Below are 12,731 nucleotides of genomic sequence, written 5' to 3'. Positions count from 1 at the left end.
TTTTACCTGTAGTAATCACACAACTATTTTTTAACTGCTGCCAATATGTTTAGAATTTGTTGGTGTTTGAATATCATTGATAGATATATTTTTGAATTGATAATCAATATATTTATTATTTACAGGCTGGAATAATTATAAATGGAACATCTCCTGACGTTACCTTCATTGTGATAATTTATTTCCACAACACCCATACATTCGTTGGGATTGCACTACACCAGTGTTTCAGCATACTGTCTGGTTTGCTTGCCAACATGTGCGTGCAAAATAGATTAGAAGTTGAGGTAAGTTTTTTTGTGAGCATTTGTGTGTCAATTTTTTTTTTGTGAGATCTTGCCTACATAGGATAGTTGAACATGTATCACAAAAAATGTACTTGCAATTAGCTCTCATCTTGAAAGAGTTTTTTTTTTTTGTGCAATGCGTTAACCATTTTTTGTTGTAAGTCGAAGGACAAAATTTAAAATTTTGAAATTGGACTCTTAAAGATGCAATATAATTATAATCTATACTAATATTATAAAGCTGAAGAGTTTGTTTGTTTGTTTGTTTGAATGCGCTAATCTCAGGAACCACTGATCCGATTTGAAAAATTCTTTCATTGTTGGATAGTACATTTATCGAGGAAGGCTATAGGCTATATTATATTATCAATAACATTAGGGATCCTTACTAAAAGTCCAATTTAGAATCAAATGCGTTGGAGGGGGTTAGATACAACATGTAGTACACGTACGAAGTGTGTGTTGACAATGCCGCAGGCGCTAGAAGTTTATTTCCTATTGCCTATTAACATTGTTGCCACTCACTAGATGCCTTATCATTCTTAATTTTCCCATACAAGTAAAAAACACCTGTGTGATATTAACAACGAAGCAATCAGTACCCTAATATAGAATACATAGAGATAGTGTGAGGTATATATGTAGATATAAAGAGATAAATACAGATAGAGAGATACATAGATGTATAGGACTATAGATGTAGATAGAGATAAATACAGTAAAACCTTTTTGTTGCGACCCTATTTATTACGACCACCTCTCTATTACAACCCAATTTCGAGGAACCGTGAAAAAATTGCCGAAAATCCAAAGAAAATCGGACAGAAAATAAGTTTCTTGTGGTGAGTAGCGTGTTACTGCGTTTCTCTTGCCGAGTCCTGTACTGCCGTAGGCAGCTCATATCTAAAAATAGATACCACTTCCTGTCGACTGCTGTCAGCGCTTAACAACCCCCATTCCACGTCCCTTTGCCGGCAGGGTGCAGATAAAGGTTTTTGTGGCAACGTGTTTACGTTTAGCTTTTTGCGAGTACCTGCTGGATTTATCTTGATTTTGATTACTATCGGTTGACAATACACAGCGACCGACTGGATGCACGCCCGCCTCGACTTGTTTTAACTGCCGCAGGGATGTTTATTTTGACAGCTCAAGCAATTATCTTTTCCCTTGGGTTGATAGAAAAAGGTCGCGTCACCCAGCATAAAAAAAAAGCTACGTCACTTGTTCCCCACGCAAGAAACACACTGGCCGCCGTCTGTCTCCCCCGCATTTATCTTTCTTCTAACATTCCACGTGATCTTTCATATTTTTTTTTCTGATTTTCACATTTTGGTCAAAATTTCCAATTGTTTGATGGTTCCTGGGAATGTATTCGTAAAATCACTGCTTCGTTAAATCCGGGGTTCGTGACATCGGAGTTCTAGTGTATTTAACTACGGCAAGCAGAAAACGTACATGTAAACTCACCAGTAAAAATAAACTGTCTTTTGACATATTTTCTTTAGAGGTGGCCTGTAGGGTGACGGACTTGTCATGAAGGTTGAAGTGGGTTTAAAGCAAAGCCGTCTAGCATTGTGAGTGACAGCATCCTGCCATTGTACGGCTGGTTTCAATGAGCGAGTAGCGGTTTGGGAAGGGGGGGGGGGGTGTTGAAATGAACTGAAAATTTCGTAAAACATCTATTACGACCCCCCCTCTATTACGACCCTATTCCTGGGAACCGTGAGGGGTAGTTTCAGAGAGGTTTGACTGTATATATTTAAAGACATGGATAGATTTTTTGTATATGTGTAACTACTTCAAACATATTACAAAACAAAACTGAATGAGGCATTGCAATGCATGCCGAGCATTAGCTAGATAATGGAATCTTTTCAACATTAGTAATCCCTTATTTTTTAGTTTTTTTTTTTCTATATTGCTTTATAGAGTCTAGATTACATACAGACCAAGTAAATAACTATAAACTGGCAGAACGTCTGTCGGGATCTGAAAGTGATATAAATTATTTTGCACACTTGACATTCAAATTAAGAAGACAATTACTAACTACATCTGATCTCTAAACAGTTCCCCTTCACCCTGTGTTCAGCCCGGGCAACGCTGGGTACTGCAGCTAGTATTAAGATATAGTGCTTATTTTGCAAAAGTATGTCACTGTGCAGACATTAACAAAATTTTTGAATACCCTTTCATCTATAGCTTGGAAGGTTAGTTTTTTTGCTAGACCTAAGTTTTATTTTAGTTAGCTGTAATTTGTAGCTTCAGTATTAGATATTTCTGCATGTGGTGCTGTTGTAAGTAAATACTACTATTCAGCTGGCATGTCTTCTATTTGAATGGGTTTGCTAGGGTAATCTACATAAGCCTTTACTTCCTTAAATCCAAACATTAAGTTATAAAGTTTAGAAACATTTTGTACAATATGTTGGACTTTAAATGAAACACCTTACCGTGTTCACTGCTAATTTGAAGTATGTAATAATTTAACTTTCCAAACCTTAAGTTTACTATGAAAAAGTTGAGCGTCGTCCAAACAGCTTAATGAATTTCACTTTGTCGGGCATGGGAACAGAGAATTTACTTTTTTGATTAGTATATCTCTTTGTGTACCGGGTGTGGATGTGAGTTAATATGTTTCTTTTTTTTGCTTGGACTTACACAGGCAACTGTTATTGTCATTAACACACAAACTTACTGTTTGTTACAGACAAAGACAATAGAAGTTGGGGTGCAGGCGGATGATGCGGATTACGAGATGAAACTGCAAAACTTTGAAGAGGTTACTAAAGAGTTGAGAATGAAATGCGATGGCCAGGAGGGAAGGTTGACGAGTTTAAGCTCCACAGTGGAGGCGCTGCAGTCGGAAAGCAGCTCGCTCAGTTCACAGCTGACTGCGAAGGAGGACATGTGTGCGGAACTGATGGGGAAATGCTCGCAGCGGGAGGGAGAGAACGCGAAGCTGCAGGAGACGGTGCGCAACCTGGTGAATCAAGTGCAGGGTCTGGAAAGCAAGCTTCACCAGCAGGGAGAGACCAACAAAGACTTGGAGTCTAAGCTGAAGCAGCAGAGAGCTGAGAAGCAAGATCTAGAGAGGAGACTCGCCGAAATGGAGAAAAAATTGGCGGAAGACAAGAACGAGATAAATCTGATAGTAAAAAGGAAAGAACTCTCAGAGAAATTCCTATGTAAAAAAGTTGAAGTACGTATGCTTTGTTATTTGTGTAGACTTACTAAAATAATATTCTGTTGATGGTTTGTACATATATATTTAATTCATAAAATTTTATAACTTGGTTTTAAAACCTCTTCCACCAGTAAACTTTTTCTGTATGGATTGTTTACATATTATGGATATTTTTTTGATTACTATATTCCTATTATAAATGTGAGGTAGAGTTGGTTTGCTATATATTAGTGTACTTGTTTGAAATACTACTTGTCCAGGAGATAATGAATTAAAGCCCCAGTTAAACTTTCTAGTCCTTCAAAAATAAGTTGTACAGTAATGTACTTACAATAAATAGTAAGTGGACTTTGCACATGGAATTAGTAATAGACAGAGTTGATTAAAGATTGTTAATGCTATGATCCTTCAGAATTAATTAATAATTTTTATATTCATATAGAGTTAATTATCCATATGGTTATGAAAATTTAGTGAAATCACAACATTGCAAAATAAAAAATTAGCCTCATTAGTCATTACTGAAAAAATGTTGAAATTCACTGTTTTACTGTATATTATAACTGACTTATCAGAGAAAACAAATGAAGATGTACCCATGTTGTAACAGTTTTCATTTTGAGCAGTTAACGTCTAACTGTTAATTAGTTTTTAAGATTGAATCATTTTGGGAACTCTCTGTAAGTCATACTTGTGGAAATGGGCAAATACCTGCTTGCTATGTCAGCTCTCAAAATGTGTCAGCGTGTTCCGTCAGCCAGTGATTCCGTTGTTTACAGGTGCATTTATCGGTATCTATACCTGCACAGTTTAGTTTCGCCACCCATAACGTACACACTTTAAATGTTCATGAGTTACAGACCCTATGGCGACTACATGTTTCTGCTTGTGCTTTTACTTTCACATGCTGTAGCCCAATCAGAAATCCCAGTCTCCATAGAACAATATGGCTGGGCACATGCAAGTGGTGTCTATACTGCATGATGCGTGAGACAACGCATGTGAAATATGCACCACTATTTAAAGTTGATTGAGATCCCTACTCTTCAGTAATGAATGGTGACATTCTTTCTCTAGTTGCTAGTTGCTAGTTGCTGGGTAAGCAGTATTGATTGGGTGATTTTGCAAGAAGCCCTGCGGTTAGCAAGAGGGCACCAGCTGCCTTCCTGTCACATGTCACGGCCTTGCATTTGCTTCCCTCGTAACTGCTAATACTATTTTACGCTCTGTTGTCGGTATGTAAGGCAGTGAAGACTGGGTTGGAGATTTAAAATAAAATGCTAACACTTCAATAATGAATCGTTTGTTTTTACAGCAAGACACTGCTGAAAAGTACGCAGCCAGTCATGTTCAGGGTTGTTTTGTGGTCAATGGATTCGTTGATTCACTTGTAGGTTATTATTTTTTCTCGTAACTCTCTTGTCTATTAAAATTAATTAATATTTCAACAAAAAGTGAGATTTTTTTTTTTGCCAGCTAAGGTTGAACAATGAACTGATTTGAAAAATGATTTTTCCTGATTTGGAGTGTGTAGATGTGTCAAAATCAGTCAAATTTCAACAACAACAACCCCTTCAAAAAAAAAAATATTTTCCTAGAGACTGAAGAGTTAACCAGTTTGCCTTTGCAATATTAGTCAACTGATCAATTCATAAAATGGGTTGTGGAATAATTGTAGCTGATGGAAAACAGGTGTGATGACTAAAGTTTTCTTAGAATAGCCAACACTAGAGGATTTTGTGCTGATACAACAGTAGACTTGGCACGAATATTCGTAAAGGTTTTTGGTTTGTAAAGTAGCACATAGTCTAGTGCTTCAGCTAACATAATAGTCTTCTAGTTAGCCAAAAAAAAATTTCCTTTGTTTTCTTCTGTTTTGTTTTGCAAGCAGCAGGAAGTCATTTGCCTCCTTACCCTCATATATTTGGGTAGGAGAAACCAAACTCGCGCAGTAACTATAATTTTTGTTTGAAGTAGTAAAAGCTTAGTAAGTTGTATCTCACAGGTAGCACATCTTAGTTTGAAAAACTTGACATGTCTTCGGTGATTCTTATGATTTTTCTTTGAAACTTATACTCGTGTGTGTGTACTCTATAATAATATTTTAGGCTGTGGAAGAAACAAACCAAACTCTTCGTAGTGAATTAAATGCTAAAGAAATTGAAATGAAGCAGCTTTTGAACACAATAACAGAGGAAAAAAAGGTACAGAGTGAAGAATTGACAGCGCTACAACAAAAATTGGCAGAAATGGAACAGCACCGGTGAGTGAATACATAGGTAAAAAATTGGGTTGTCAGTTTTCAATTTAAGTGGTTATTAACTAAGAAATGGGTCCTTCAATATAATTTAAAATTCTTCTGTTATTATATAAGTTAACATGCAAGGAAACACGTAACCTATTTAGAATTAATTTGTCGTTAAAACAGCCTCTGTTTTTGTGAAGCAATATTAGGCTTTTGATTGCTTTACGGAGAATATAAACACCTCTTTTTCTATTTTTTCATAATTTTGACTGTTAAAAGAGAGTAGTAACTCCCAGAAATTACCATGACAGTATCTCGAGGACTTGAAAATGAAGCTCAGACAAACAAATTTTGCTATCACTTAAGTTTGAAGAAAATAAAGGCATCAATTTTACTTTTAGCTGCTTTCACAAAACTGACTACCACAAAACTAATAATGAAATGAGTTGAACTAAATGGCAATGGGCATCCCAACTGGCAGCCAAAACTGCTCATGCTCCGTCAACAACACAATACCACCTGTTTATGAGGTCTTTTAATTTTTATATAGACTAACGATGATGATAGATATGGACAAATTCTCGTCTTCTCTGCCACAAGGCTCACATTGTTTAACAACAGTTAACTTTGACTGATGTGGTTTTGTTTACTAAGAATACTCCATAGTCAAGTTTTTGTCAAAATTATTAATTGTAATACAGTAATTTGATGCAGAAAATATTTCAGTAAACACGCTATCTGTAAATATGTACTGTATCTTTGGTGTTACTGCTGTAAATTGTTTTTTAAGGTTAACCTAGAACTGAGAACCAATTTATAGAACCTGAACCAAACCAATAACTGGATAACTGGGGGGGGGGGGAAACGTGAAATATACAGTTTCTATAGATTTTTGACTGCAAAATTGCGGCGGGGGGGGGGGGGGGGTGGAATTTATGGTGGAAGCCCATATTGCTTTAATAAATAGGGATATTTACAATTACTTTTTTATTTTAGCAATTCATTATCTGAATAATTTTTGATTGATATCTAATAGTTTACAGTTTGTGTAGTTTTTCAATTAAAGCCTTTTAATATTTTCCTATATTTTTGAAGGTGTATTAACTAACACTCTTAAACTAACTGTTGACTAAATAAATCATATATTTAAAGGAAATCTTTCAAATGTTGCAATAGAGATGTGGTGTGGTAGCCTTGAACTAGTTTCTAGTTTGTCTCTCAACCTGCAATGTCTGTATTTGACTGTTATATGGATATTAGATGACACTGATGGTTGGAAAAACACAACATTTAGCAAGCTTCAGATGATTTGGAGATGACAATGAATTAATCAAATGCCTTTCCCACTTAAATATGTGCCTGAGTGTCCTTGCATCTGCTTTTTTTGTGATCAAAAAATTAAGTTTGTGTTTTGTTTTCGTACTTTTTCACAGGCAGGAGTTGATTACTTCAAAGGATCAATTGAAGGCACAAGAAGAAAAATTTAAACAGCAACATTTAAACCACGTGCAGGAGTTGTGGAACTACAGATTTGACACTGTGAATCGTGCTGCTATAATGTGAGTGGATAGGTGAAAAAAATTTTCATTTTAAAGTTTTTTTTTTTCCTTTTACTTAGGTTTAATGTCTCATGAACAAGGAAATTATCAATAAGAGAAAAATTTACCACATACCAATCACAAACTACAAATCTTTTCAAATTGTTTAAAATTGTGTAACCATATTTGCATCATTCCATAATAAACATTGCTAACTTGTGCCCTTTTGCATAATGTTTTGGTTATTACAATAGTATTGTAGATATTTTAAGTAATAATCAAAATCAACTTTGCATAACAACAAAAAAGACAAACTAATTACACTTAAATTGGCAATATCAATACTCTTTTTTACATAATGGACAAGTACACATTTTTAACTTGTTAGAAAATATTGTTACCTTGTTTACTTGCCAGAGTTCATGAGAATATATCCTGAAAGAAATGTTCATCTCAAATGTATATTATTGGATTTTAAATCATTGCATCTAAATGCATACATGAATTCCTTAGACACAGGAGTTGCTTGGTTAACAGCACAAACGTTAACATTAACACACCTGATGCTGCAGTACTGAGAGTGAGAGTGCCAAAAATTTGAATACATATTAACATTAAACCTCCTTGCCTCCCAGGGACCTCTACAGCCAATTATAAAAAAAAAACTGCTAATTAGCAAGACATGCCCGTAGTCAACACATACACATTTAGAATAACACCTGCAAACATTTCAAAACCAAAATACGTTTAATTTTAAAAAAAAGTTCTGAAAACATGGCTCACACTGATAGCAAGATGATGGTATGATAACTCTTGTTCTTTTGTAAATATAAAATTCATGTGGAAAAATTATGTAATGATCACATTTATTACTGGTTTTAAAGCCATCTCATTTCATCGTAATTATAATCATACCAAATGTATGCTTTAAAATTTCTTTAAAAATACTGCACAGCATTGTTACAAAAAAAAAATTATTTAACTTGTCAAAATAACCTTACCTTAGTTTCAAAACTAATCAGTCATGTTCCTCAATTAAACCCTTTGTATGATTATGTTTAAATTTATCATTCTTATTTTTATATTTAAGGTATATGTAATAAGTAAAAACTTAATCTATGTTACCTAAGCTTTGTATACCCCACACCAACATGTATTCCTTACATGCACTCAATTCAGAATCAAATTCATTAAACTATAAAAATTGCAAACTGAAAAATCAATTCACTTGTAAGTATTTCATTGTTATAACCAGCTGGGCTATAGAAGAGATATTGGTGTGCACCCCAACAGCTCAACAGCTCATCCCAAACCCCCCCCTCCCCCTCCTTCACTCAACCCAAGCCAACACATGAAACAAGCCACCACTGTAAACAACACAAAAAAAATGTAATTGAGAATATTAATTTTAAAAATTTATTCATAGGCTTCAAAATATTTAACTTCTCCAATGTAGCTATCATAAAAAAAACTGAAGTACTTAAATGTTCACACCAATTTAAACTAGTTGTCAAAACAAAAAAATTTCATAAAAGATACTTGTAACAGTGTGATACAAACACAACTCTTGTGGGGAAAATAATTGGAAACATGTGCAAAACATTAAAAAATTACTCAAACTTGACATTGTTTACTTTACATTTATGGCCACTGCCATGAAGTCTTAAATCAATTTGAATATTGAAGAGAGTTTCGATTGATTCGATTAGTTGAAGCTTTGCACGGGTCTAGTCAGTACTTAACCTGTACTAAAAATGGAACATTTTGAGGTCTCATTTCGGGGCGAACTACTAGTTATTTGTGAATCCCTTTCTTTTAGCCTGTGCAACCTTGCAAATAATAATTTTTTACAGGATTATAGAGTGCTGTAAAGGACGATTGGATGAGCTGTCACAGTTGTCGGCTGCCCTGGTGGCCTGTGGGAACAGTGCCTTGCTCGCTGAAGTCAATGGCTGGCTCAGCATCTGGCAGACATGTTCAGATGAAGCCAAGCGACAGCTTGAGCATTTGAAAGTAAGCTTCATTGAAAAAGGTCCTTTTTTTGTGATAAATAATTTACTTATTGCATAAAAATATCAAATGTTTAGTTTTACTTTTTATTCTAGTTTATTGGTAATTTTCTTGTGAACTAAGGAATGTTACCAAATGTTTTAGTTGTAGTGTCTTTTTTGTTTATTCTTATCAACATAGTATTGGTTTATGTACTTATTTTGAGTGTCTTTTCACAAATTGTTGAATCACTTGAAGTAGTATGTATGTGTGTTTTAATTTTGAATGGCAATAAAGAAAAAATCGGCTATCTTTAATGGTGAAATGAGCATTTGTATAATACAAACCATAAACTCTAGACTATATTAATTTTTAATGACTTATACTTTGAATATACAAAATTAAAAGTGCATAATGAGGTATATTTGTGTTGGTTGAGCTCGGTATGGGGTCACAGAAAGTACAGTAATATGTAGGAAAGAGTAAGGTCGGGCAGTGTAAAATGGTGTCCAATTTTTTAAAGGCTGTGTTCAAAATATGTGCAGTGTTTGTAAATAAAAATTAACATTTAAATGTTATTCATGACTAGTAATGATTTTGAATCTGTCGTACTAGGGACTTAAGGGAACGTAACGAATGGAATGTCGGAGTGGACACCACCACGTGATATGGGCACGTGGACCCGGCGGAGACTCCCTTCAGGACGTGACGTGACCCGTGTAAGGCTAGGCCCGGTTCCCTTAGCACGCGATACCGCGCCAGTGGGCTCTTAAAGCGTCCCACACACCTCGTGGTTCAGGAGCAGGAACACGTGGTCACTTGACTAAATACTCACAAGCTCGTCGCACTCCTTTCATTGCGGTAACATTACAAACAAGTCACCAGTTGCGCTACATCTACATTACCACATTAAAACTGTTAAAAACGCCAACGGCGGGAAAGAATCTGTTTACAGGCTGACCAGGTCACCTCGTGGCCTGGCCTCGTGAGTATAAGACGCGGTTCATGTTTAAACGTTCAAAATGAACTTAAATATTTATTGAAACGAGTCGGCCACCCGGAGTAGGCCTCGCAGATATAAAAAGGTTTTAGAAATTATAAAAATTCCGGCAGATGCTAAGAGATCAGTTGAATATAAAAAGCGAAGTTGCGAGGTGCTCACCAAGCGTCCTACCCCGGGTGATGAACGGAAGCGACTGAAGAGGCCAGGGTAGCATGGCTGCCGGAATGCGCTGGATTTACCGTTAGTCTCGCCTGTTGTTCATTACTACATATTAAACTAAAACAAACCCACTAAAATGTTTATAATAAAATTATACCAAGGCTTCCTTTAATTATTATGTTAAGTGGTATTAATTATTTTTATTAGGATTATGGTTCAAACTGGGTTGCGGGTAGTTCCATTGCCTGCCGCGTGGGGCGCTGCGCCATCCTTACCAACTAACACTGCCAACATTATCCTTGGGGAATATATTTAAAGAAAAGACAGGTAGCAATTACGTAAACATTAAAATTGAATGATAAAATAAAAAAGGTCATGGCACAGACTCTAATCTTGCCTCTTGTTGGCAGCCTCACACGTACACACACACACTTGTTGGCGGGAGGTTTGAAATAGAGGGTGGAGGTGGGAGGAGAGGGGTGGTCACGGCGTGAGGCACATCGGGCTTAGGGAGGGCGTAGCCCCGGTCGACGTCAAATCTAAGGAAAGTGCTCTTATATGTAACTGTAGTTTTGTCAGTTTTGATACAGTTGGGCATGAACTGCATTTTTATACCGGCATTTTCAAGGTTGTTTTTAATCTTTTGCTTAAAGGAGAAGTTGTTAAGTTTGCAAGGAATGTTTTTGTTTGAATTGAATGACTAGAATTGATTGATGTTCAAAGCAGGGGACATAGTGGTTTACCATTTCACTGTAATTATAATGGATCTAAAAAGTAAAATTGAATGTTAAAAATTTGTGTGTGTATTCCTCCAGTCAACTTACATTGTTGATAAGATGAAATAAATTATTGGAACCCTTTTTTTTTTATCTGCTTTCTGTTTTTTTTTTTGTTGTTGTTGTTGATACTATCCAAATTAAAGTAGGATGGATAGAGAGAGAGAGAGAGAGAGAGAGAGTGAGTGAGTAAAAAAAATACGGTTAAACTTTGTTCATCTGAACTAACTGGAACCAAAGGCTATCAAAATAATTGAAAATTGGGATAATATGGTGGGTAATAAGCCAAACAAATTCCTTAAGTAAGCAGACACATTTTTTAACGAAACATGCCCTAAATTGTGTACAAGAAAATAAAAAAAAGTATAAAAATAACTTTTCACATTATTTCTTAACAAAGAATTTGTCCACTCTCTTATGTTTCTGTATGGCATTTTAATGAAGTACGGTGGCAAAGGCTTTATTATTAATAGTTCAGATGGAGTGGTGTCAGTTTGACGCTCCCACCATGATGTTTGTTAACTGGTGCACTTTCATAAACTCAACTAACAGCATTTTTTTTCACCTAATTTTATAATCTATTCAAGAACTGTACATTGAATCAAACCAAATAAGTGAATATTTGCCGTACTTATAGTTAAGTTCTTGCTAACGTAGTTGAAAAATGTCTACAAATCTGATCCGGATCATCCGGAGGTCAGGGATCATCAAGGGCCAGATAGACGAGGTTTTACTGTACTAGGTACTGGGCAACCAGAGTTGTGAAAAATTTTAATAACAGGATGTCTAGGTCACAAAAGTCTGGAAAAAGTAGTGAAACTGGATAGGTAACAATGTCCTTAAGTAAACGTAATGATGCTGGAAGACACAAAACTTGAGTTTACTAATCTTCAGTTTATATTCTCACATTAAACTTAAATAGTGGGAGTTCATCCATTTAAAACACGTGGAAATTATCTCTAAAAATGTTTATGCTTTCTAACAAAAAAATCCTCATCTTCCTGCAAATAATAGATCACTTTGTTTTGTGTGTATTTGGGCTTAGATGTGAAAAGGATGCTGTAATATGTAATATTTTGTATGCAAATAATATTAAAAGGTCCTAAAAAAGTTATAATTAGGTTCTCAAGGTATTTGTAAACATCTTCAATAAGTTTTGGATTATATTGTGATTGGGGAATAATAAGTGTGCCGATGGTGAAAAAATTGAAATTTTAAACATGTTTGTGCCTTTTCATTTCTTGAATTTCAGCAAACTTACCCAGGATTGCTTGAGAGAGCCAAGTCAGGGGAAGTAGTGAAATTTCCAGAGTTTGATGTCAAGTTTCCAAGCCAGCCAAAAAATTTGGTGGAAGTGGCCATCAGAATGAATAAAAAGCTACCATTATTAGCAACGCCCCTGCCTCTGCTGTCACAGAATGCATCACAATTCACAGGGAATCCTGTTTACTATCCTCCGTTTCAAAACCATCAGATGTGTGAGTGTCTAAACTTTTCAAATTGCTCATGCTTGCTTTATAGTGTACATACATAAGTGTGAACATTTA

General features: G+C 35.4%; 1 protein-coding gene across 10 annotated transcripts in view; it reads left to right on the top strand.

Annotated features, from left to right (window-relative positions):
* The window catches only part of LOC134528074 (E3 ubiquitin-protein ligase TTC3-like), a 170,326-nt gene that overhangs the window by 100,938 nt on the left and 56,657 nt on the right, over positions 1-12,731 (top strand). For all 10 annotated transcript variants that reach the window (XM_063361300.1, XM_063361302.1, XM_063361299.1 and 7 more), the window contains 6 exons: positions 126-287; positions 2,998-3,489; positions 5,583-5,737; positions 7,153-7,278; positions 9,111-9,270; positions 12,437-12,662. In XM_063361300.1, coding sequence (XP_063217370.1) covers positions 126-287; positions 2,998-3,489; positions 5,583-5,737; positions 7,153-7,278; positions 9,111-9,270; positions 12,437-12,662 — 1,321 coding nt within the window. The remainder of the gene's footprint in view (positions 1-125; positions 288-2,997; positions 3,490-5,582; positions 5,738-7,152; positions 7,279-9,110; positions 9,271-12,436; positions 12,663-12,731) is intronic.

This window comes from Bacillus rossius, chromosome 1 (genome assembly GCF_032445375.1).
Source record: "Bacillus rossius redtenbacheri isolate Brsri chromosome 1, Brsri_v3, whole genome shotgun sequence".
Taxonomy (NCBI): Eukaryota; Metazoa; Arthropoda; class Insecta; order Phasmatodea; family Bacillidae; genus Bacillus; species Bacillus rossius.
The sequence above is the reverse complement of the archived record's forward strand: the minus strand, read 5'-3'. Positions and strand labels throughout refer to the sequence as shown.